The sequence below is a fragment of the Silurus meridionalis genome, chromosome 12 (genome assembly GCF_014805685.1).
Source record: "Silurus meridionalis isolate SWU-2019-XX chromosome 12, ASM1480568v1, whole genome shotgun sequence".
In the NCBI taxonomy this organism is placed as follows: domain Eukaryota; kingdom Metazoa; phylum Chordata; class Actinopteri; order Siluriformes; family Siluridae; genus Silurus; species Silurus meridionalis.
The window spans coordinates 13,669,612-13,695,979 of record NC_060895.1 but is presented as its reverse complement, the minus strand read 5'-3'; the positions used below and the strand labels follow the sequence as shown (position 1 = coordinate 13,695,979).

General features: G+C 39.7%; 1 protein-coding gene across 2 annotated transcripts; it reads right to left on the bottom strand.

The window, feature by feature from the left end:
• Positions 1–160: 160 nt before the first annotated feature.
• Positions 161–25,979, bottom strand: ssh2a (slingshot protein phosphatase 2a). Of its 2 annotated transcripts, XM_046863021.1 has the most exons (15): positions 25,775–25,979; positions 23,131–23,174; positions 7,297–7,409; positions 6,861–6,925; positions 6,645–6,766; positions 6,479–6,547; positions 6,333–6,398; positions 6,021–6,215; positions 4,537–4,630; positions 4,253–4,381; positions 4,087–4,133; positions 3,844–3,990; positions 3,545–3,745; positions 2,112–2,991; positions 161–1,675 (listed from the first exon to the last, which is right to left on the bottom strand). In XM_046863021.1, exons 1-15 carry the CDS (start codon positions 25,835–25,837, stop codon positions 572–574), a joined length of 3,339 nt encoding a protein of 1,112 aa, XP_046718977.1. In that variant the 5' UTR covers positions 25,838–25,979; the 3' UTR covers positions 161–571. The 2 variants fall into 2 exon arrangements, with proteins under 2 accessions (XP_046718977.1, XP_046718976.1); XM_046863020.1 differs by lacking the exons at positions 23,131–23,174; positions 25,775–25,979 and adding an exon at positions 11,713–12,252.
• Between the last annotated feature and the right edge of the window lie 389 nt (positions 25,980–26,368).

Here is a 26,368-nt window from a genome sequence, read left to right as displayed (position 1 = left end):
ACACGAGTATTACATCATCCACTGTTTCACTTCTGTCCACATGGTGGCGCTGCTCTCAATGCTGCTAGAAAACCGGCCCTACAGCTCAAGAGGAGCTCATGTTTTAAACACAATAACTCAACCTGTGTAGGTTAGTGTGGGGCAAATAATTAACACATGGTTAAAAAAAAAATGTGCATTTTATTTATTTAATAGCCACAGTATAAAAAATGACATCTCAAGTTCTCTACGTTTTCCAGCACAAACCAGATCATCACACACAGAAACATACACACACATGGGCTACTTCTCATATCAGTGCAAAAAAATAATCCTGGAATAAAAACAAACTAAAAAAGGAGAAAAACAATAATATTACAAATAAAAACAAGTTAGTAAAGTGCATGAGTAACAAGCCCCTTTATTTGCAGTAATATTTAAAAAGGGGCACATATTTGCATACACATATTATACAAGAAATACAGTAGCATATGCTCACAGGTTTAGCTTACAAGTGGATCTTGTGGATCCAAAAGTTAATAACAGAACACCTACATGGCACACAGTCCCTGCTGTTCTAGTTTTTTACGTGTTACATTGTATTGTACAGCACAGGAACTGTCTTTTTCTTGTCCACTGCTTTACGTGGCCGGCGTATGGGGTGTGGCTTTATGTGCTGCTGCCTTGTGCATGCAGAGACAGGGGGCGGGGCTGAGGTGTCAGAGAGCTGCCCTGTGCTGCCGTCCTTCTCGTCCAGTGGGCAGGAGCTTTTAGTTCTGTTGGCCTTTGAGATTGTCTGAGGTAGAACACGCTGTTTCTTATGGACCTCATCATAACTACTGCAGAGCAAATGTGAACGTGAGGAGGAACAAGAGGAGGAAGATGAAGGCAGCTCAGATCGGAAGTCCCATTCGTTCAGGTCATTCGTCGACAACTCAAGCTGGTCAAGTTTGGCCAGAGAAGCTGACCGTTTCATAAGTGAAGGTGGAGTGAGACCAGCCTGCCTAATCCGTGCCTCCATTTCCATGGCTTTCTGCCACATGGCTGGAGTCCGAAGCTGTGATTCTGTGAAGCAGTGTGTGTTCTCAAGGTGCTGGCTGTAGTTGAAGTGGGCCTCCACTCCTCCAGCCTCATACAGGAAGGCTTGCAACTCCCGCAGCGTTTCCTGTATCTTAGGCAAGTCATGTGGCCTTGTTGTCGCATCCTCAGCATCACTTTCCAGCCACAATAGTGAAGATGAGGAGGAACTTGGCTCTAGACTCGGGCACACGGTGGCTGCGCACACAGACGGGTCTGGGATTATACCGGAGTCATCATCGTCCAGTGGCCGTGCCTCCTCACCATGTTCTTCTGCTTCCGGCTTGTTGGAATCAGCACCTCCTGCTGGAGTAGAGAGCTGCTGCAAGTCTGCATCGTCTGTGCTTACTGAGTGTGGAGAAGAGTGGGAAAGGACGCTTCCCTGCTCTGGCTGTTCACATGGAGGAGTGGAAATTTTTTGTTCCACCTTGTCTTTCTCCCCCTGCTGTTCCTGAAGTGCAGGTTGCTCAGAGCTGTGAGATGAAGGCTGTGAGGAAGAAATGGATTCCAGTTCGGACACAATGTGTTGCACTGATATGCTGTTATCAATGAGAACGAGGTCAGGCTCTGCTGCGGAAAGAGCTTCAGCTTCACATGAGGTTTCTGAATGAGAGGGAACCTGAGAGCGAGGGAGAGAGAGAGAAACCAGAGATTACTCACACTGGCAATCAAACTTGTGCAATACATATGAATACATTCAGGTGCAATATATATTCTTTTTCTATTTATTATTTATTACATTACATATAATTCCACAGTTACAATGCATGACTTCCTCTTTGCACATATTATATCTGTAAATATGTGCACGTCATCCTGACTGTACATTGTTTCACAACTTTTATTTTTAATTTATAATTTGTTGTACCTAAAAGCTTCTGATTCTGTGTGTAAGTAGACTATGCATTAAAACTAATTCTGTTTAAAGTACAACACTTATGATTGAACTTAAACTCACTCCATTCATGAGTTTTTTCCATTCACTTTTTTTGTAAGCACAAAGAGAACCACTGTTTAAACCCTGTGAGTCTTTGCTCTGTGTGTGATGCTTTTACCTCTTTGTCTGCTGCTGATTCCTCCAAGCACAGGCTGAGCCTTTGGGACTGAGCTGTGCGTGAAGATTCAGAAAGTGAGCTGGTCTGGCTATCCCGAGATAAGCCCAGGAATTTTTCTCTAGCACTGAAGAAGTCAATGCTATCTGTGCCAAGGCTGGTAGGCTGGCTGTTGTCAATCCTCTGATCCATTTCACCACTACTACAGTCCTCTGAGCTACTAATGCTAGTGAAACCTTTAAACTCTAGAACAACTTCACTGGGGCTACTAGCAACAGGAGTCCTTGAAGATGCTAAATCATCTTTTGCTTCAGTAACATCACCCGTGGTATCCAAGCACAATCCCGAGTTTAGAGTCCCAGAGGACTGAGAGTTTTTAACATAATCATCTTGGTCAGGCACATCCAGGCACAGCTTATCAGAGTCTTCTTTTGGCTCAGGCACAGTTAGTGACTTGTGTCCACCGAGAGAGGTAGACAGGGAGTGAGGATGGACATGAAGAGAAGATGGAGGTTGAAGGCATGCGATAGGCTCACTCACTGCCACTTTAAGAAAGCAGCTGTCTGCCAGATTCTGCTCAGGCACTACAGTGGCTGCACGTGCACGTGGAAGTGTTGGTAGCAGTGGATCCTCTCCTGGTTGTTCTTGTTTGAAGTTTTTCTGACCTGTAGGGTGTGTAGGTAGGCCGGTGTTTTCTGTTTCAGGTTGTGAGCCGTTGATTATGTGGAGCATGTTATTTATAGAGCGCGTGCCATTGTGCTTGTGATGCTGGTTGTGTGGGTCAGAACGGCCAAGCGTACGTGGGCTCTTACACGCAGGCTCCTGCTGCTCGGATAAATCGCTGTCTGAGTGAGATCGCCACAATTTATTGTGCCTCTGTTTGCTGGAGACAGGGAGAGGCACAAGGTTAAAAAAATTTAAATGAACAATCTAACAAATATGACAATCTAACAATCACTGTCGGTGGAGAAAAAGGACCGAATAGAACAGCAAAGGTGAGGCATTTAGGGCTTATGATCTTTGTCTGACAAACAAAAAACAGAACTTCAAAAGAGCATTACCACACATGACAGCAAAGCGTCACAAAGACACAGATCTTAAGAATGTGACCAGACAGCCAGGCCTTCACAAAGCCTACGTCAGTTATACGCAACAAGGTCAGTGTTCTAAAGCACTACACTATTGCGGCAAATCCTTAAGCAAATCTAAAGATTAAAGATTGTTTAATTTGTTACACTAGTGTTCTCTTGGGTGAAAAACCTGCAGAGCCTAGTACGTGAAAATTAGTAATGCAGAGTACTAGTTCAGGAAGATGCCTTGCTGCTGTCTGTATGTAGCATTTTTCAGTTCATCCGTGTTAATCTGGCATCTTACTTATTGTACATACAGTACTGTATGTTCATACTGTTATGATATATAGATAGATATATTAGTACCTGGCCAGCAGAATGCCCTGATACTCCTCTAGCTGCTTCATAAAAGAGGGATTGGGTTTGGTGACGGAACGCCTCTCTTTCACATGCTCATAGGCCCGGTCCAGATCCCAGCCATACTCTTTCATTGCATATGCAATCACAGTTGAGGCAGAGCGGCTCACACCCATCTTACAATGCACCAGACATTTCACCCCTGCTTTCCTGCACATTAAACAAATACACATTGTTTTAGTATCTCCTGTAAAGCAGTTATATCAGATAAAGTGTTTCTGTGGCCTTTATAAAAATCAAACATTTACTTGGCTTTGGAGATGAACTTGTAGGTATCATTCCAGTACTCCAAGAGGTTAGTGGCCTCTTCATCGTACACACGGATATTGTGGTACTCAAAAAGTCCAGGGAAGAAGTTATCAATCTCCCGTGTCACATTCAGGATATAACGAACTCTGTAGAGTACAGGGATAGAGTTAAAATTAATTAAGAGTTCACAAAAGAGCCTGGAAATATTGATTAAGCCAGATGGTCAAAAACATAGCACTGACCCACTGCTCTGAAGCTCATCCAAATTGGATGCATTCCACTCTGAACCCTGCATTAGAGAAAGCAAAAAATTTCAGCTCATTCTTAAAGATGCAGTGCTATCTGGACTTTAAATGTCAGGTGCTCTACAGCTGCTCAGATCAGATTTAAAAAAGGGGAAAGTCTCACCAGGTAAACATGGTCAAAGATTTCAGTGGGGCTGTCCATCTGACCCAGGATGACTATCATCTCGTTGTCAATGAACTCTTTGAATTCCCGCAGGTTACACACCATCTGCATTTCTAGCTCTGATCGGATCTGAGAGTAACAAAACAATATATAAGCACAGAACAGCCAAATACCACATGATCAGTATATCTAAAAATCCAATCTACATCACCTAATGTTGAAATATAGTACATAGGAGTTATAAGTATTGGCCTATTTGTTATTTATAGCTGGTAGATGTCTACCTCCTTAGAGGTTACATTCTCCAGGTCCTTTTGCATCATGATCTCTCTCAGACGAGTCTTGATCAGCCTTTCTGTGCGCTCTCTTTCTGTTGGCCTGTTCACACAACACAGAACAATGCAGCTTAGCTTTGTCATCAACCATGTGAACCTAATTTCAAGCAAACATTTAGGTTCAGCTGAGAAACTATAAATTAGACCTTTAAGACTTATAGCCATTAGTGGCTAATTGTGTTTGGGGTGTCTGACTAGACTTAATACCTAACTGTGTGCCTGCTTTATTTCAGAAAACATTTGTGTTCCATTTGTTTACTTTTAGAAAAAAAAAATTGCTTGATACGGTTGTGTGTGTGTGTGTGTGTGTGTATATGTATATACACATACATATACACACACACACACACACACACACTGTATATATGAATTAGTATGTGTATGTGTAGTATGTGTAAATATGTATACACATACATAATCTCCCGAGAATAAGGCTTTAGTGGAAGGAGACAGTTTACTCAATATCAGGCCTTATCTTAACTCATCCAGTGTACAGTCAAATAACTGCATGCAAACTAGTACAAGGAAGCCCATAGTTGTGTATGGTTTATGTATAAACAGCTTAATATGGACAAAGAAGTTTCAGCAGAACCAATCAGCCAGTCTCTCTCTAGAAAAACAAAACACTCCAAACCATGTCACTTCATTTATCAATTACAAGTGTCTAGACAGCCACAGAAATATATATTGCATGTGCTGTTAACTTGGTTCTTTTCTGAGCACCTGTTTCTATCTATCTGTGTGCATGTCTACCTATCTATCTCAAAATTCTTTCCAACTGTAAATCTAGCCAACTCCAAGAAGAGCTAAATAAAGCCCAGGGCAAAGTCTGTGGGAGTTAAAAATAAAAACACATGCACGTGGGACAACCTCCAAGAGCGGGAAAGTCCCCCCTTAGTAATATATAAATATATATATTTGAGCCAGCTCCTAGAAGCACCATCCTATCAAATGATATTTCATAAACCTTGTTTCGTTGGTCACCTTCTGGCTTAAATAGGTGCTACTGCATAAAGGTGGTCATACGATTGCAAAACGATCATGAGATCTTGTTTGGATGCTTTTTGCTGCTCTGATGCAAGACTACTCCAACACCTATTTGTTTATATATTTTGGGAGCATATCTACGTTACATGATACGTCACAAACCCATATTGCCAAGATGGTAATGTTTGGTAAACAGTCAAGAAATGGCAGTTACACCTGCTTCACTACAACACTATTCTGAGTATCTTTAAAGGACATTTACTAAAACAAAACAGTAAAAACAAAAGAATTTATGCTGAAAATTAGTTAACTCCTAAAACCTAAACTTTAGAAGCAGTACTTTTACTTTGTCCTCAAAAAAAAAAAAAAAAAAGCTAATAAAAACAAAACTGTTGTGTGTGTGTGTGTGTGTGTGTGTGTGTGTGTGTGTGTTTGCAGACTCTCACAGGTCAGTGAACAGCACAGGTGAGTCAGATCGATGAGACTGCACGTCCTGCATGGCATTCCACTCGTTGATGCAGTGTCGCTCCGAGGAGATATGGGTCTGGTAGTAACTAACCCACGTTAAAAAAAGACTTCCAGGGTAGTAATTATGGCAGCGGGCTACCTCACACGCTTTGTGTAAGGACTGCAGTGCTGACCTGTGAGAAAGAAAAGTGATGTACAAAAAGGTGTGAGATAAATGTTAAACAGACAGAATAAAAGCAATAATAAAAAAATTTAAAAAAAAGGCAATGTGAGGTTCTGTCTGTGCTCACCACATAGCCTGGACAGACACAGGTTTGAAGATATGAACTCTGTTGACAGTGGACACACTAAAACCTCTGTTGAGAAACACAACATTTTATAATAAGGATCTGAAACTTGTGAACACAAAGGAAGTGCTGGGTGTGACCTCTCTTACCCATCTCCATCCAAGTGAATCAGAGTGTCACTCCACAGGGGTAAAACCAGACCAACTGTGCACTGACTGCTGCAGAACACACACAATAAAACATAAGCTTACAGCACAGTCCAGAGCACTAATGGGAAAATAATAGTATACAGGTGACCGTGTGAGGAATACGGACCAGTCTGAGTTGGTGAAGTCCATGCCAAGGACCACACTCTCCTCGGTGTCTTGCCTTCCAAACGTGGAGACAACCACCATATAGCGCGTGCATTGAGGATAGGCACTCTCCAGTCGCACTGCCTGCAACACAGGGAGATGGAGAATTCATTAATTAGATTCTATGCAAACAGTGCATTTAGCTTTTAAACAATCTGAATGGGGAGAGGAGACCTACCAGCCGGATGGTGTCCTCTGGTCGCAGTAGTGTAAACATGGTTTGCAGGTGTTGTTGGAGATCACCTGAAAGAAAAAAAAAGTTTAATTCCACTTCATTCCAGATTACATTACAGCCTTTCCTGTTTAGATGTGGTATTCCACTTATCAGGGTACAATCTGACTGCTACAAAACCTTATCAAGGGACGCTGTGTTGGAAGTCGCTTTTGGATAAATCCAGACATTTCACTGACTGCTGATTTTAAACCGATTATTGTAATTGGGTTACATCTCACAAACTTTAAGGTAGACTTTCAGAAATGCCATCAGCTAGCTCCTGTTAGCAATGTAGAACTGATAAACTGATGTGCTTGATCGCAGCACTAAACTAATACAGCCGCTTTAATAGCATTTAAAACCCTGCCATCCTGATTAAATGTGCATTTGAATAGAATACCTGTGTGCTTGTTGCGCCGTTGTGCGATGCGGGGTGCTGACGAAGGTGAGGAGCCATTTCCACGGGGTAGGAAGAGAGCAGCTCCTTTGACTGTTAGGAAATTTTCACTGATACTGAAAGACACAGAGAAGGAAATTGTTGAAATAAGACAGCTGAGCAGTATCAGTCAAAATGTGTATATGCAACAAGAATTATAGCTGCATTTTTACATCTCATAATGTAGCTGTAAGAACAGGAACGCATTTAATTAGTTCAACCCCTCAAACCTGAGATCACATGACTAGTGACAGACATGCAGTCAGACAATAAGACAGACAAAAAAATGGTTTACAGCCACACTTAGTGTGAATCTGGTTTCTATGCAGACTTCAATAACAGAGCAGGGGAACATAAATAGGACCTACAACAGCTACCATTAAGGAACTTGTCCTGGCTTCAGCCCCACCTTTACCACAGGAGTCTCCAGTTATAAACAATAGCACTGTCTGACCTCCACCAGTGGAGTGCTGACTCTGCAGAAACCCCTTGGCCGGTGAGTAAACGTACTCAGACCACTTAAATAAAATTTCGATTACAGTAGGAGGAAAAAGAATGGTCCTCTCAGGAGCCAGGGACAAAAAAAAAAAAAAGATTCTGCCAACATTTTAGGAGGAAAAAAAAAAGAAAACTAAGCTTATTTTATTCATCTTATCGATCACTGCCACAACTGTTTCCTCCTTCAATTTCTTCTTCTCACTGATTCCTTACCAACATTCTCTTACTTCCCTATTTATCTCTAATACTGATTATGATTTATTTATCTGTAATGGTACATGATAACAGGCTGAATGAGAGCTCTAATAAAACACACATACTGGCATAGAGAGCGAGCGAGAGAGAGCGAGCGAGAGAGAGAGAGAGAGAGAGAGATGTATATGTAATTCATATTATAGTCTATAAGAACCCCTTTTATTACATTAAGCAATCCAACCCTCTAAAGTCTATAGTGCAGGTTTATGCAGCAGGTAGTGATTTGCGCAGCCAAATATAGTTGAAATGGCTTAGCATAAGACTGTAGGCTATTGATAGACATCTACAGTTTTAGAGTCTACTGTATAATGTCCTGGGCCAAACCTAATGCCTACAAGTGTGAGTGTGTAAATGTTACAATGCTATTTGCTACTCATATTAAAATATCATTTCCTTGCAAGCACCAAAATAAGCAGGAAAGTGATCAGCTATAGAAAACTCTGCACACAAACTGTATTTAGGAGAGAAAAATTTTCCATGCAAGATTTAAGAATGTGCTCTGGTGCACGAGTGCCTTTACAGGGTCAATGAGGTTCATCTGCAGAGCTTGATTTCTGTGCAGAGAGAGCATTAAGGCTACAGACCAATTTCAGTCACTGACATTTTACAGAGGCAGACTTGTAAGGGCATACACACATATGCATGCACACACACGTAACCTGCGTGAGAAAAAAAGAAAAGAGGAAGCTGATGGGTCAGGCAGAGGAAATAGCCAGCCAGCCTGCCTGCACTCGCCCCATGAGGATGAGTGTAAAAGAGAGGTACGGTAGGGGGAGGGCACGATCTGGCATCCCACACCGGGTATGACTTGTTAGGGCACGGACACAGCCACCACTATGTAAGGGGACAAAGCACACAGGCAGAGAGATGCCTGACCTCCACTAGTCCCTGCCCTTATTAGTCACACTCCCACTCGGGAGAGGATAAATATAGGACCAGGTCTTGGCCTAACTAAGGGCCATAAGAGTTTGAGAGAGAGAGAGTGAGAGAGAGAGAGAGAGAGAGAGAGAGAGAGAGAGAGAGAGAGAGAGAGAGAGAGAGAGAGAGAGAGAGAAAAAGCTGGTTATATTGTCAGCTTCTAAAAAATGGATTAGTATTTTACACATACAGTAGACATAAGCGCAGCATTATTTCACAAAAGTAGTAAAACATTTATCATGGTGTCCGTATGACAATATTCTTATTTCTAAGCAGATAAACATATTCCAGATATGTATTTATAAAAACACACATTTGTTTCTACACATCATACAAAGTGATTATTTAAGCTAATAAAATTAAAAGCATACACTCAACAGTCACACAGATTACACAACACTCCCAAGTTTACAACTTTGAAAGATTTCTGTCTCAATAACACCTTCACATAAATATGATTACTGTAGCTGACCAATGACAAAATTTCTAAAGTGAAAGCCAATATCCCAGAAGTTGTTTTTTTTTAATGATATTCATTCCTTATCACTATTATCATTGTGTGAGGACTGTGGGGAAGCAAAGCATTAGAAGCTAAAAACTCCCTAAGATGGTGATGCCAGATAATGAGATTATAAAAGAAATATCACTCCTCTATAAACTGTATTCTGTAGTCAAACAGTATTGTGTGTTGAAAAGATATTTAGTTAGAACATAGTGAATAGGAGTCCAGGGAAATTCCCACATCTTTATTATTACAGCAGTAGTTCTTAGGTCACCCAATTAAAGGCACTCAATGTATCAGGAAGAGCACCTCCATGAGTAATAGCTGCACAGAAAGAAATGACAAAAGAGGCTTTTCAGGCAGGTTCACTTCACTAAATGTTTTAAGTTGATAAATATGTAACAACCTTCTTAACCTGGGTGAATTTATACTCTAGTCTTAGCTGAATAAACAGCTTTAAGGGCCCACTTACCGCTATGTAAAAATAAATAAGGAAAAAAATAAAACATCAAACACTTCAAACTTCCCATTCTGCCTGCTAACACAGCACACACCCATCAACAAGCTTGCCTCACTCATAGTCATGTCTGTGTTTTTTTGCATAAGAATGAAGGAAACAGAAAGGCCAAGCCAGCATGATGAATTCAGGTTTCAACATACAACTTCCCGGTAAGCATTTACCGGTTACACATTAACATCCTTCTGAAACACACACACCTATTTATAGTCTGTATTTACTAATATGCCACACCTAATGATCAGGAGAAAAAAAGAAGCAAAAAAAAAAGGGCCTGGCTGGTCTTTGTAAAGTGCTTGATAAGTGCTATTGAGTTTGTTTGGGTTGTCTGATAGCTGAGCTAAAGCAAACCAGTCTCAAACCAAAGTTCCCTAAAGATCAAAACATTAACATCTGGTGTAGACTATAGCACACACGTGCAAGATTGTGGGTCTGTGTATTAATTTACTGATACCAAGCAGCATCTTAACAAGAGTAACGTCGTCCTGAGACATCACATCATCACATCATACAACCAAAACCTAAATAGGACACAAACTAAGATACATTGATGTTACAAATTGAGTCACAGAGCAGTCAATAAACCCATTTATAAACCATGGAGTGTCTTTGAATGTCTGAGAAAAATAGTATCTACCAGGCTGTTTGCTTTATATTTCAGTTGGTTCATCATTAAAAACATAACCACCTTTGATGTCATCACACCAGGAACAACACATAATAAGCATGTTGACTTTAGTCAGATGATTGTTCAGCCACAATATTCCAGACTTCCTCTAAAATCTATTATCTAATGTAAGCAATGAGCTAATCATCATCATCATTATAGAACACAGTGAAACCTGTCTGAAACATATCCTAAAGATCTTAGTCAGGATTTAGAACACCTGTACGTGTTAAAAGTGGGAGCTTGTTTTGGCTGTACCAAAGCTTATTTACACCTGTTTGGTCATATAAATTCAGATTATTAAGTTGACCTGAGGCGATTTTCACATACAAAGAGCCCAAGTGAAAATGTGCACATATTGATTTCAGTGTATATATAAAAATAAAAAATAAAATCCTTAGTGTATAAAGCGCTAGTTTAGTGAGTAAATTGAGATTTCAGATCTCATCCCTGCTGCTGTCAGATTCATGAACAAAAGGTCTTAAACCTTGTCCACAGGTACAGGACCACAGCAGAGTCTGTCCAAGCTGTGAACAAATTAATCTGTGCTTCTGTACTGTTTTGGATATGATGACCGGCATTTTTTTAAGCTTCTGGTTATAATTCCTACATCCTACAGTATTAGTGAAACTTCTGTGATCATACTGTGCAGTTTGGGGCAAACTGTGTAAACAATGCAAAGAACTAGTTTTCCGAAATATTTAAGAGGGATAAAACCCCTGTGATTTCCCAAAATCAGATGAGGTAAGTGAATCACCTTTCCAGTCATCTCCATATTTCACAACCTAGAGGAAGCTTCACTCACCTCCTGTTACGCATTCACGTTAAGTAAGTCTGCAGGCTCATTTCTTCATTTCCGTGAATAAAAATATTGGTTCCGCAAAAAAAAAAAAAATAAATAAATAATAAAAAAAAAAATAATAATAATAAAAACGGGGATTGTATAGAACGCTGTCAATGAGCTCAAACTTCAAAGTTTTACGCCGAATAACTAAGACATGTCTGGTGTTCAGATAAACTTACAGCTGGTGGATCTGGTTGTGTGAAGCCACTGCGTTGTCCCTGAAGTAAGGCATGATTTTAGCGGCGCAGCGCGAGCACACGGCCGCCGCGGAGTTCTCCGGTAGAGGACGGCTTCCTTTCGGGGTCATGGTCGCTCTCTCTCACACACTCACACAAACCGTTCTCAAACACACATGCAAACGCTGACCGGATATCCTAAAGGCTGTCAGTCTTCCACACTAAGCATGACTCTCCACACAAGGCAAAAAAAAGGCAAATAAACGGTAAAGCTTTGGAAGTCTACATGAAACCCGGAGAGTTCTCGACGACTTCTGCCGCTTATTAAAAGTTGCCGCTTATTAACACTAAAACATGTCCCTATCAAAGAGAACTACAACTGATTCCCCTGAGGCGGCAAATTTGTTAAATAAATAAAAAATTGTCTAAAACCTAAATGGATTCCCTGAAGCGGTGAAAGAACTCAACAGGGCCGAAGCGCTCTGAAGCTCTGAAACTTCAGCTCTGAGAAGGCACATGAGGAGGAGGAGGAGGAGGAGATCTCTGACATGTGCGAGAGGTAGGGCCCATCCAAAGGGTTCATCCACAAGCGAGATTTCAAGCTGCTCAGCAACGACCGAGCCGTTAAACACATTAAGTGCTGTGTAATCGCGTGCTACAAGTTCACACATCCTACAACTGCTATCTATGGACAGTCGAGTAAAGCTATAAATAGTTTCAAAGCAACTACTTTTACTGGCTTAATATTATTGTGCATTAAAATAAATCAGTTGTGACCTTCAGATAATTATTTGGTATACAAATATAAATAATAGTTTAATTTAAATTTCACTTCATCTTCAGTCTCCCTTTAATCTCTTAGCGATAAACCTTTGAATCAAAATGCATTGTCTGTAGATTTTTAAGACAGAACAAATATAATATTTTAGTTATCCTCACAAACAATGGTGTACTTTTCAAACAGGACGTGAAAGGAGGGAAGTGTTGGAGAGACAAAGCAGCCTAGATACTAGAATATCCATGATGTATTGTCTGTCAGTACTAGGATATATGCCTGCCCATGTAATCAACACAATATAATTCATAGCTGCACATCATGTAAGAAACATGAACAGAGGAGAATAAAAACAGCACTGTCAGAACTCAAATCACACCAACACAAAAGCTGGTGAATTTCTTATCCGAAGGTTGTGGGTTCAAATCCAAGCAACACCAAGCTGCCACTGCTGAACCCTTGAGCAAAGCTCTTAACCTTCAACAACAGCAACTGCACATTGCTGCATGGGGAAAATGTTCATTATTTTAATCCCCAAAGAAAAAGATAGCAATTTATTCATTATAAAATCATTTTGCATTAGTAAAATTATGTGGAAATCAGGACCTACTTAAATTACAGTTCTGCATATGAACCTATTTCGTTTATGTAACAATTTTTTTTTACTTGTGTATTCCTTCTCTTTTTTTTTTTTTATTACAAAGCATAATTCCACACCACTAAGCGTTCTGTAGCTTAAAACAGCTTTTGAGAATTGCTGCCATCCCCATTTCACACTTAATCCCCCATCATTTTTCTCCCCACTGTCAGTAACAGTAGCTGTGACTAATAATATCTAAGGGAAAGGCCTAAGATGATCTTCTTAATAATGAGCAGACATTGTAATTAATTTCTTTCCCAGATGGGCTGAGAAAATGTAGTTAACACTTCAGTTAGTCACATTTATTCACCTGCCTCTCAACAGAGCCTACAAGCAAAGACTTGTATTACATAAATTGGTTTAAAGCACAAACGGCACTTACACCAGGTCGACATGTTATTTGGCAATTAAAAGACATTGACGAGTTCTAAACGGGTTGAACATATGAGAAAGAGCTCCCCAAATGGCTGTCCAGAATAGCAAATCAGTGCATCTTTTCACTGAAGTTAATTCTCTTTTTTCCCCAAGGTTGGCTATAAGCATGTTCACTCTTACTTCACCCAGTGAAGAGCAACACTGCATACCAAATAACAAGCACTTTAGCCATGTAATACCAGGCAGCTACAATCTTCCATCACAACTGGGAGGTGTAAACATACACAGGGTCTACTCCACAAGACCTGCTGATACATTGGTAAATTCTTACACATAAAGCAAGACTTGGGTTGTGCAAGTCTGTTTGTGTTTATATCAGATATTTTCAGTGAAGACCTTTCTCTTCCTCAGACTTGTAATCTGATCAATGCTGTTGCCATATCATGTTTACTGAATCTCTGATGCATGTTGTGCAACAATTTTGCGATAGGCCAGCAAAGGTCACGAGCGTTTCCTAGCTTCTGGATACTCCCCAAATCCCCCCCGAAGCATGGCCATCCTGCTCTGAGGGGCCAGCTGTTTCCTACTCATGGAGCAGGAAATGTGTTGTCTACTTTAAACTGCTACTTGGAAAGATTATGGTATACGACCATAGAGTTTTAGTCCCATTGCTGGCCCATATAGTTTCTTATAAAATGACACTTATAAAGGCATTATGATAACTCCAGAAAGAGAGAGTAGCACAGATGTGAATGATCAGGGCTTGGTTTGATAATGGGAGCCTGTGAGAAGCGCCTGCCAGGTGTGAGAACAGGGTGAAATGAGAAACTTAGGCATGAATTAGCTTGCACTCTCGGCCATGCCCAGCCCCAAGAGAATGAGTGGCTTAGTGTGACCCTCACACACATATAACCAGATCCTGAAGAACTTGCTCAGCTGCACGTAGTAAATATAGGCTACATGTCAATTGATAACACCTCTCTTTCCATTTGTCCTTATTCTTTTTAAACCCTATCTCAATTCAGAAGTTTCTTCCAGCTCTATTTGTGTGAAAGCTTCTCTTTTTTTTCCTCCATATGGAATGAAGTGAGAGAGGAGAAAAATGAGTGTCAGATGCCCAAATACAATTCTGAATGACCACTGTAGACAAACTGTATTTAAACTTTCCTTTTTTTGCTTTTTAGGCAATAATGCTATAATATAAAAGCTTTTCTCTCCCCATTTTAAGTCAAATACATAAACAAGGGCAAATGCAATTTTAATTTATGAAACTTAGTCGTTGCCTTTTCTCATGTTTTACAGTTTCTTTCAGAATGCCTCAGTAAGCAAGTTAATATTTAGCTTAAATTTACTTTAAAATGCAACTTAATCGAGCAAAACACTGTTTTGGTTACTCATAATATGAATCTCTTTATTCACAAGCTATACAGTGATTAAACGTTGTGGAGGAGTATTTGAACATTTGGGTTACCATTTTTGGGAACAGTCTATTAACTTCAGAGTCTCCGTTTGTTTAAAGTATCTTACGTTTACATAAAATAATTGAGAAAATGTTTATTAAAAAAAATAAAAAATTAAATCATTTTGTTAAGTACAGCACTGCTGTGTTGTGCAAGCTAAAGAGATGCATCAGGATGTGGACAGGAGTGGGCAGTAATAATATATCTAATGCAACTCCATTACAAGTGATTAATGCACACAGAGCTACCTCTGGCTTTCAAATTAATCTCAATTTACACCTGGAACAACACTGCATTTTTGGTACTATATTTTGAATCCACTTAACATTAGATAATAGGCAAATGTGTTTACTGAACATGACATGATGTTATACAAACATGCATGCCACTGTCTGTCACAAGGTTTGCTAATCAAATGAGATTGTGGCTCCTGTGCCTTCTAGTAGCTCTAACTTTCGAGAAGTTACATTTTAACCAGTGTTGAATTGCATGTTGCTAAAGGCTGAGATATTAAGGCAAAATTCAGTACTGCTTTTGCTGCATGCTCAATGCCATTCAGTCTCTAAAGGTACATGTCTTCTAAAGATTGACTTTAAATTGTTATACCCTATTAAGGCCTAAATATTTAAACGGGTACAAAGAATAAAAGGATAAATCGGTTCATAAAAGAAAATGATGATCGACAAAATAAAAAGAATCAATTTACACTGAATATATACAATCAAATGTGAAGCACAAAACATGCTTTAGATTGCCATAAATTTTACACGATTATAGGACATTTGAATGTTACATGGAGATGGAAAGCACATTACTTTGTAAATCCATTTGCAACTTAATTACTTTAACATGAAGTAAAAATAGATTCTAACTTATTAAAATATAAATATTAGTATAAATAATGTAAATTGTCCTGAATTGCAGGATTAACTGGATTTGATTTCATATCCAATATAAAATCAATGGCATTTTTAATTTAGTAAGGTTTCACCATTTAACCCGTCTTTTTTTTTTTTTTTTTTTTTTTAAACAACTAGTTGTATTTTCGAAACATCATTTAACTGGTGGCAACACAGTAGACAGATAAGTTATTGATGGAAAGGTCTAAAAGTTGTTCCCTGGCAAGCTTGTATTCAGTTTAACAGAAAAGTCATATTGACAGAAGGTAAACAGATGTATAGATAAGTTGTTCCTATGCCTGCTGTCTACAAGGAAATCCCAAAGATCTATGCTCAACTAAAACAGACGTTTTGTACTGCTATAGCATAGTTCAAAATGTAAAATAAAGCTGATTAATAACACTGAATCAAAATGGCACATAAGATTCCACCTAAACTCCCTTCTTTTCTTGTCTACAAGCTTTCTTTGTACCTAATTATCAGGAATGCTGGCTGACAATGGGTCTTGTTGAAGCTAGTAACTTCAGCAATTGCTTCATGAATAGAGGTGAAAGTGCAAGTGGGGCAAAGAGGGGTTAAAACTTTTTGTCTTTTAAGCCTGTTTCAGCTGGTAAGCAACTTCGGGGGATGGTGTTTTTGTTGTTTTGTGGTCCTTTTTGTGAGCCTGTGTTGTGTTTTTAATAAACTCCAAATCAGGGGTAGGGGGAATAATGATTTGTACAATGGATCGTGATGCTGTCCTAAAATAATGTGCATTGATGCAAGGCATTTAAGAATCAATTACTTAAAACCAATTATAATTTTCTTTTCTTTTTTATCACCGATTCCAGATGCTGCATATAAATTGTGTGTAAAGAAAAAGGTTGAGAGAGGAAGTGATGTCATCAGGGAAAACAAGTAGTAAGGAACCTCTGTAGCAGGACGTGAGCACCTTTTAAACGCTGACATTTGGGAACACTTTGTTTTATGAGGATGACTGTTTAACAACAAAAAAAAAAAGCTACAAGACCTTTTTCATTTGAAAGATGTGTTATGCCAAGATTAAATACTCTGGCAATCCAACCAATATGAGAAATCATCAATAACAACAATTAAAGCCCTTAATCAGTAATAAATTTTTTCATGAACATATAGGATTTTCACTGGATGGATGTAACTACTTATTATATTAGTCAAGACTGGCAGCTTCAGTTGCACTGTTTGTATTGGTGATGAGAACAGAATATATGAGTAGAAAATAGTAACCGAGATGCACTGAGAACGTTTTAATAATCTAATCAAAATGTCCTAAATCGTGAGGCATGCAAAGATCCCCACACTCCAAACTGCAGGAGTTAGGAGAGAATGTCCAAGTAAGCAAAAACATCACCTTTACCCAGATTTCATTAGCCTTAATGGTTCTGTCTGGGAGCAACATACTCACACTTTCTGCTCCACTTTGTTAGCCGGTTGTGTAGTAAGATAGGTAAGTTAGTCTGTTTGCAGATGATATACAAGCAGAAAGAGTTAGGTAAAAAATTAGGGCTGCACGATTGGGAAAAATGTCATGTTGCGATTATTGTGGTTAATATTGTGATATGTGATTGCAATATAAGTCCACTTGATTGGTTATCAAGGAAATTGCACACAGATTAGTGATAATGATGAAATGTGTATTTGTAAAACTATAAAGGTTTTCAAAATAAATATTTTTTACAAAATGAAATAGCATTCAAATAGCATTAATGTAATAAAGTTTTCTCAAAGGTACAGCTGAATTAAATAAAACAATATATAAACAGATTTTCGCAAAAATATGATATTTGAAACATTTTATCCAACTTTAATATACAGTTTATGTTTACTATATGATTGCAAAATTGCCTATATTCTAATAATTATTAAATGTGTTTAACCTTTTTTTAATGAAAGATTGCTAATGAATGATTTGTGTGGTGAGAGGGCAGAGCCATGGGGGTTCCAAAAAGGGGAAGGAGGGAGGAATGGAGAGAGAGAGAGAGAGAGAGAGAGCACGATACCAGACAGAGCTGACAGCATGTATGGGGATGTGTGTGGGAAAGCGGAGGTTGCCAGGTAAATGGGCCCAAATCCGCAAGGGCGTTATGCGTTGGCGTCAAGGGAAGACGTACCGGCTGGCAAATGGATGTGTCCCGGCATGAGTATGAAGAAAAGAAAAGAGGCGAGGCAAAAGTAAATGAAAATCAAAAGAAAGCACTATCTGTTGAACCGTCACCTGTTGTCTCTTTCTTCCAACCTGGAACCAGTGAGATCTATTACAGATTTGTCATATTGCTACGTGATGTAGCAACTTTAAAATCTTGTACCCTCTCTTTGCTCAGTATTGGTAATCTTAAAGCTAAAATATCGCCATGTAACAGAGGTAGCATTTTTGGGGGGCTACCAGTTCAGTGTCGGTTTGCTCGGCATCCATCTTTACCTGGTCTCCATGCTGCACACCGGAAAGTCACGTGAACGCAGACACCACATATGCACTCCTCAAACTGAGACAATCTGGTTTTTTGTTTTGTTTACGCCACGGAAAATCTGCAAACTGTTCTCAGAAAGTATGTGTGCTCCTTGCACGCTGCCCGCCTATTTTATACCTTTTCTAATGGCACTTTCTAAGCCTGACCAGCTGCATGCGGCGCTCTCTTCAGCACTAGGGATTCCTATTCCGTCTGTGTTGTCTGCCTGGGTCTTAAACATGCTCAGGAAGATATCGTCCTTCCTGAGAATTGTAGGCATTGTTTAGTGCTCCTGAAAAAGCTTCTGCGTCGCAGGCTGAATGTGCGTCGACTTTGAGTTGTCCGACTCGGAGGGGGAAAAAAGCAACATTGCTGCGCACTCGGGGGCCTCCCGCGATGCAGCTTCCTCGAACTGAGCCAATCAGTGCCCGTCCTTGTTCGAGGATTTATTATCGGCCGAGCACCATTTCTCTGACGGACCTGGCAGGCCCATCTCCTCATCCTCAGGCTTCTGCTCCCTCTGCCTTCCCTCAATCGGTACTCCTTTGTGAATTTGCTGCCACGCACAACAGTATCGAATGGCCGGCTCTCCTGAATGCTTTGGATCAGGAGAGAGATGTGTATGACGTAAGCTTCTGAGACCTCCTCCCAGCCCTAGAAAGCAGCTTCTTCCCATCCTCCCTGCATGTGCAAAACACATGAAGCATTGCTGGGGAGATCTGCTTGATCTTAAACACAGTCTTGCAAGTCTTGAGGTTAAGGATATGGCAAGTCTCGGCATGGGTGACCCCATCCCATTACGAGCCTTCCATTGCCAGACACCTTAACCCCTCTCAAGGCGGGCTGCTCGCCCCACCCAAGCCTGTCCTACCAGGTAAGATGGATCACTTCTCCACGTCCATTCATTAGGCTTCTTACAAACCCCCCTGGCAGTGAATGCCGATCTCCAGTTCACACAGCCTTTACTGTTCCCCGTGTAGTCCAGGGTGCGTTTCCCCGTTCCAGAGGGGAAGGTTGTGAGGAAAAAGTGCACAAGCAGTGTTACCACATAGCTCCCTTCACACTCCTCTCACAATATTAATAAAGGCTCCAGTGTTTCACAAAACACAAAAAGATTTTTTTAAAAGCTAAACAAATCAAATGAATTCATTTCTGAGCAAGAATTTCTCTCTGGATCCCTGCATGTCACCCCTAGATTGCCCACTAGATGGCGCTATTCCATCAGTAATTAGCAATCCGGCTCTAGGCAGTCCATCAGGCTGCGTGGGGACGCTTGGGTGTCACTTGACAGGCCGGCTGTCTGTGTCAGCCCCCGAATGGGTGATTCACACAATCACACGGGGTTACGGACAGTTTGCTAGAGCACCCCCATGTTCACATTCTGAAAGAGATAATCCCTCTTCTGTATGCAGAGCCATGGCCCCTCCCATTGCGCACGTACCTCCTGTCCCAAGTGAATGGGGAGACCTACCATCCTTACACAGACAGAGTGGCTTTCTGAGCCTGGCCCGTGAGAGAGCAAATTTAAACACTTTGGGGCTTCCCCCTTGTGTTATTGCCACTATACAGAATGCCAGGGCTTCCACAAGTTCCCTCTGAATTGTAAATGGCGTGTGTTTGAAGAGTAGTGCGAGAGGTACCAGCTCATTTTGTATCTGTGCTTATATTTTGGGCTTCTAGCAGGACCTCATCGATGGTGGAAAAACGTTTCTACAATTAAGGTCTATTTAGCAGCTATCGCTGCGAGTCATGCTGGGTTTGGCGGGACTATGGTGGGGCAACTCCCCCTTATCCATAGATTTATCAAGGGTGCTTGCCACTCTTTACCAGTCACCAGAAGTGTAGTCCAAGAATGGGACCTCTCCAAGATGCTGGCGGTGCTGGCCCAACAGCCTTTTGAGCCCCTGGAGGATATCTCCCTCAAACTTCTGTGCTTAAAGACAGCTCTGCTTTCGGCCCTGGTTTCCGCTAAACGTGTCAATGATTTGTATGCACTCTCGGTTCATTCCTCGTGCACCAAATTCTCACTCAATGGGGATCAGGCCCAACCCTGATCCAACTTAGATCCATTAAGTTTGCCCCGCTTGCTTGCTTGCTGAGAGACGAATTTGTTCACTGAGGAAAGGTAGCACGTGCAGGTGTCTTATGCATTCGAGTAAGAGGCGTTCCCTTACCTGCCATTGAGTACACGCTGCTGTCTGTCAAGCCAGACTTGGTGCAATTGGATGCTTCTGCAGAGGTCAGGTACGAATGCCCATCCCATAGGTGGATCTTTCCACTCGATGTTTCAGAGAACCAGGGTTTTCAAGTGTCTTTTTTCCCCACTAATCTAAAAATATAAAACTGTTTGGTCTGTCTCTATTTAGCCGTTATCTGTATCTGGGCAGCATATGGTTTGTTAAATGGTCCCTGTGGATAAAACGCACACAAGGGAAGTAAATGGTATTGCCTTTTAACGGTACAACAAAAGTAATCTGAAATTTTCCCCTGTCTCAGGCACCTGATCTGGTATTTTAAATGTTCACATTTAAAATGGCAGGAATTAATATCACCCATGAACAATAGTGTAGCGCCAGGATGTTTAATCTCAATGTCCGATACCTGATCTGCCAGGATACATCACGTGTATTGTACTTCAGAGAAGACTAACCACACTTGAGAAAATAATAGGACAAAACTCACTGCCAACACAACTAAATCATAAAGTGAAACCTGCCAAAGAGAAGGCTCGTTTAAGGTAAACAAGATTCTATCTCTAATTTAAAAGCTCTCTGTAGAAGTCGTCTCCTCCGGCCAAGGCTGCGCCATTCCAGCATGACTAACTAATTAAAATAGATGTCATAATAAGCATGTCAGTAGTACACAAAAAAACACTCTTCAGATTCTGAAGTGCTTTCCACTGGCTGCAGGACTTCTACAAGGAGAGCACACAAAAGTTTAGGTATGCAGCCATCATGGACGATTGTTCTAATAATCCCAACCACAACCTTCCCACTCACCCACAACCTTCCCACTCACCCACTTACTATACTACTAAAGTACTATCATATGTAGTTTCCTTCCTTGTTAGTTTTGGCTAACTGTTATATAGGCTAATCAGGGATGAGTTGGATTGATGGATGAGGGTTAGATGTCCATAACAAAGATTTCGAATAGAACCAAATAATAAGAAAATGTCAACCTCATGACAGAATTACCTAATACTTAAAGTAATTGAGTCCATATGTGCAGATGTAATATAAAGCCAAGTTATGGGGTTCACTGTACGAGCCAAAAGGGGAGTTCACATTTGGTGTTATATATTACCGCACAGAAACCTTACATCCTGTAAGCCCTTCCCGGACCATCCTACCTCTTGGCAGGCCTGACAGTGCTGCATAACAAATATCACATCGTGACCAGCCAGTCAGTCCTCTCAAGAATAAATTTACATTGGCTATACACGTTTTTAAAGAAGAAACTATCCTTCTTAGTTGACATTGCAGCAGATTTCACCCTATAGATGACTCAGATATACATGCTGTTACATAATCCTGCAGATGTGCATGTTCGAACAATAGAGGGAACATTGTTAGGAGCGGTTTGGCCATGTTTGACGTCTACATTGACGTATTACGGTCTCATAAACACAAACAGCTCACCGACAATAGATATTTGATAAAAATGCAAATAAAGCCATTTTGAGACTGTAGTCACTGGTTACATTCTGACAATGTTGTTATCCTCTTTGATAACTGAACCATGATAAAAAAATAAAAGTTTATTAGTTTATACAGAATTAACCGCTATAAACAGATTACTTTTTGGATTAATAGTTATTAAAAAAAACACTTGTTTGCATGGTCTCTTTAGTGTTCTCTGTACTGTTGGGACATATCCACATCATTAAATAGACTTTATAATTGTTAGATTTCTTTTTGTAGCCTCAAAATTAAAACTTTTATTATGAATGCAGTCTATTCTCTAAAAGTTGTTCTTCACGTGCCAACACTTAAAACACTGCAATATCTCTACTAAGATTTGTTTTTATTTGATTAAATGCACTATCTAAACTGTGATGCATCCAAAAAAAATACCACCAGTTAAAACACAAAGCAAACATGCTATATAATTTAAACAGTTCAGGTGATAAATGAATGTAAATACTAAATTCATAACGCATTACAAATGCACATTTAGTATAAATTAGGGCAAAATTCATACAATGCACTACACGCAGTTTAAATTAAGCTATGGTAAACACTAGACAGTACCAGCTTGCAGGATTTTAATGATCAAAATACTCCTCACTGTGGCTACTAAGAGTACTGCATTTACTCAAGATCTGTGAATGTCCTGAAAGTAAGAATTTAGTGACACGAGGATCTTTAAATAGAAGGTAAAGATAAAGTTTAACAGCCTTTAACCTGAACAGGTTACCTTTAAATCTGATCTGCAGGAGCAGAAAAGAGCTCGAATTTTTTCATGTTAACTGTATCCTGCTCACAAAATGGCTCTGAAACATTCTGAAATGCTAATGGAATAGGTCAAAACAAATAGCCGAAAAGTTACCTCGGTGACTGGCACCTATAAACCCTGGCCAACTAGGTATTTGAATATCTGTTAATATCCCCACATTTTATCACTCAAATAATTTACATATTTTATCAAAGAACGATATACTCAGAAAATTAATAAAAATAGACAAGGGAATGGGTAAATCTGTATTTGAATTAGGAACATACTGTAACATGGTGTCCAGAAAAAAGTGCAATCAGTAATTGTTTTGAATTAGGAGGTGTATAGGATTGAAAAAGCATGACCCTACCTCCTGGGAAGAGAATGCCGGTCCTCTTCTCCACTCCCGGCCTCCTGTAATTAGAAAATGAAAAAAAATTGGAACACACAAGAGATTCAACATGGTCAAGCATTCAACACACAAGCATCTTTTGTCCGATTAACAAAAGTCCTAAACATTATTTCACCTTTGGACCACGACTCTAATTTCTTGGGATTCATTTCAGCCTGCAGGAAACACTGAAGCCACAGGTATAGAGTAGGTGGCAATTAGTAACTAACACATCAACAATTCTGGTAACAAATCCCCTTTTCCCGACACTCTCCCATCCTCCGATCCAGCTTCAAAAACTGCTTTCAATAACTTTAAAGACATTACCACCAAAAGCTATTTATTCCCATAAGTAAACTCCTTTATCTTCTTCGTCTCTTTTCTGCACTTTGTACTTATATCCAACCAACCACAGCCAGGGCTAGTTAAAATAAATCTCTTTAGACAGTGTAATACTATGCAAAAGCAAGCAGCCATGGGCTTATACCCCCTCTTACTTCCCCTGACTGACAATAATCCATACTGTCTGCTCCAATAATCCTTACACTCCTAGTGCTTTCTCTCAGGGATCACTCTGGCAATCCTGCAGTGCAGCACTTAAAAGGTACAAGGCACAGCATTAACTTCTAAAAGGTGGACTTCCATCAGCTACTGTTGTATGAACAATCCAAACACAGAAACAACATTCATACTTTAACAAAATCTTTATCCAAACGAATGCAATTAAAAAAAAATCCCCTGTAAATCCTACAAACTATTCTTCCTATCGAAGATGTTATAAAACAAAATATGGCCATGATAACAAAAGAAAACACAACAAACTTTTCATCAATCTACAATTATGTTTATATCGTTCTGTAGTTATTAAACAATATTTAGATTACACACATATTAGATGCCAATATTTGAACATTTTGGTTAGGCATAAAACACTGACTGCATAGTAAAAACACACAAATATTGCTACTCACTTAAGTCAGAAAAACATTCAACATTTAGTATAAAATCACATCTGAAAAAACTGCACCAATCTATGGATTATCTGCTCCTTAACTTTTCTTTACCGGCTGTTTTTCAGGTTAATGTCCGAGCATGATTTGTGAAGGTATCTGATCTATAGAATGTGTTAAATCTCACCTCATGTTTTCAGGCAATAGTTCAAAATTATTAAAAAATATTCATGAATTACAGCTTTAGAGATACGTTTTCCCCTGAGGGATGCAGCACTCAGCTGCAAGTATTTTTGCTTATACACAGAAAAGGAAAGCTTCACAGGAGAAGGCATTACAGCACTGTACATATTACATGCTGACTTATTCCATAAGTTAATTTGAACAAATTCGCTGCACATACATCTTGAATATAACTAGAAGATTTCAATGCGAATCCCACTGACAATGCACAAGACTTCTATTTTTTTTCTTGTGATTTCTACCCTACCCTCACCAAAAACAAACTAATACAAACAAAAACTGAAAACAAAACCTGAGCAATTCTACTAAGGCACAAACTAATTTCATGTTTTCCAACCCTGAATTATGCACCTCGTATATTAAGGGACTAGAGAACCACCAGGGTTCACCAAGTTCATAGTAAGAACTCGAAGCATCTCACAAGATGACTCACATGATGTCTCGGTTTTATCTGTTGGCTTGCAGCTCTTTTGTTTTGCAGTCAGCCTAACCTATATACATCACCTCAAATCATCTGCTCAATCACACCAATAAAGCCTTTGCAAATTAACTGATGAATGAATTTATGTGGTCTGGGAGGAGGAAAAGTATTAAAAATAGGCAATCACTTCACATTACATCAAACATAACCCTCATCACCATAACACAACAGCTCAAATGAATCAATCTGGTGGACTATGGAGATCAGCTCTTTACACTGAATTCTGTGTGAACAGATCTGTAGGGCTGGTAAACACCACAGCACGTTTATTCAGCAGTGCTCGTGTCTGTGCTCGTGTCACGACTGTTACCTGATACAGCAAAACTAAATCTAATCCTCTGCAACAAAGCATAATATTCAGAGTTTTGGTATTGAGCCAACACTGATCTTGTACACCAATCTTGGACCGGTGTACAAATCTGAGCATTTTTTTTTTAATCACATATTTGATGGTGTATAAGCTTGTACTGAGGGTGTCATTATCAGCTCTGTATCTGAGTTAATATCTGCGTGATAACAAACAACAGAAAAATAAGACCAGAACAACTCATTCACTGGGCATGTTAAAGCAAAATTAAAAGCTTCTGATCAGAGGAAAGTTTATAAAAAGTAGTCCATTCATTTCCGCACTGAAGTCATGACAATTACTTATGAACAATGCTAACTGCCACTGCTGAGAAGCGAGCCGGCTACATCTAGCCAACTAACTAACCACTGTATGTACCACAAACTAAGCTGGAAATACTATTACATTCTGAATGTAAACACTTTAAAGTTCTTATGGTCACGAGTTGTTGTTTTTTTTAATCAGACACAGCAAACTGTAAGCTTGCTAGCTTTGTCGTGTGCTTAGCTAAGTTAGGTGTGGGGCTACGTATGCTAGCTGACGCATGCGCAGACGGAGAACTTCCCAAAAGTCTGGGAATGCCTGAAATAACTACTACCTTACCGAGACACACGGGCTAGATGTAGCGCTGGGAGTGGGGGACCGCTGCACGGTGACCAGCGCCATTCAGGCTCCAAAAAGTGAAGTTTTACGAGCAGAAGACAGTGAGCACAGCCGACATTGCGACTTCACGAGAAAAGCGAAAACCAACGGAACCATACAACCAGCTGCGAAGTCGCGCCCACTGCCGCGCATGCGCACTACGACCAGGCTGCTGTCACTGTTCACCTGCTGTTTACCATTACTGCCCCATAATCATTTAAATGGGATCTAATAATAAACCGCATTGCAATTTTATATTCATTATACAAGAACATAATGTAATAATGCATAAGAATTGCACATAATGTAAACATCAGTCTAGTTACAATAGTATACAATAATAAAACTCATTAATAAACAATTGGACAATAAGACTTAAGAATAGCATTAAAAAGCATAACAATCATATATTGTAATTTATTATATTCGAAATATAATAGCTAATAACAAAGCATGATGTTTAATAAAATCTTGAAAGAAGTTATACAATTGCATTTAAAAATATAATGATATGGCATAATAATATATAAATAATATGTTATTTATAATGTGTAA

Excerpts from the sequence above, each read along its gene's own strand:
- ssh2a (XM_046863020.1), bottom strand. The coding sequence starts at position 11,840 with ATGACCCCGAAAGGAAGCCGTCCTCTACCGGAGAACTCCGCGGCGGCC. Across the intron at positions 6,767-6,860 it reads CAGAGGACACCATCCGGCTG|GCAGTGCGACTGGAGAGTGC; the intron begins GTAGGTCTCCTC and ends CCTGTGTTGCAG. Across the intron at positions 6,548-6,644 it reads GACTTCACCAACTCAGACTG|CAGTCAGTGCACAGTTGGTC; the intron begins GTCCGTATTCCT and ends TGTGTTCTGCAG.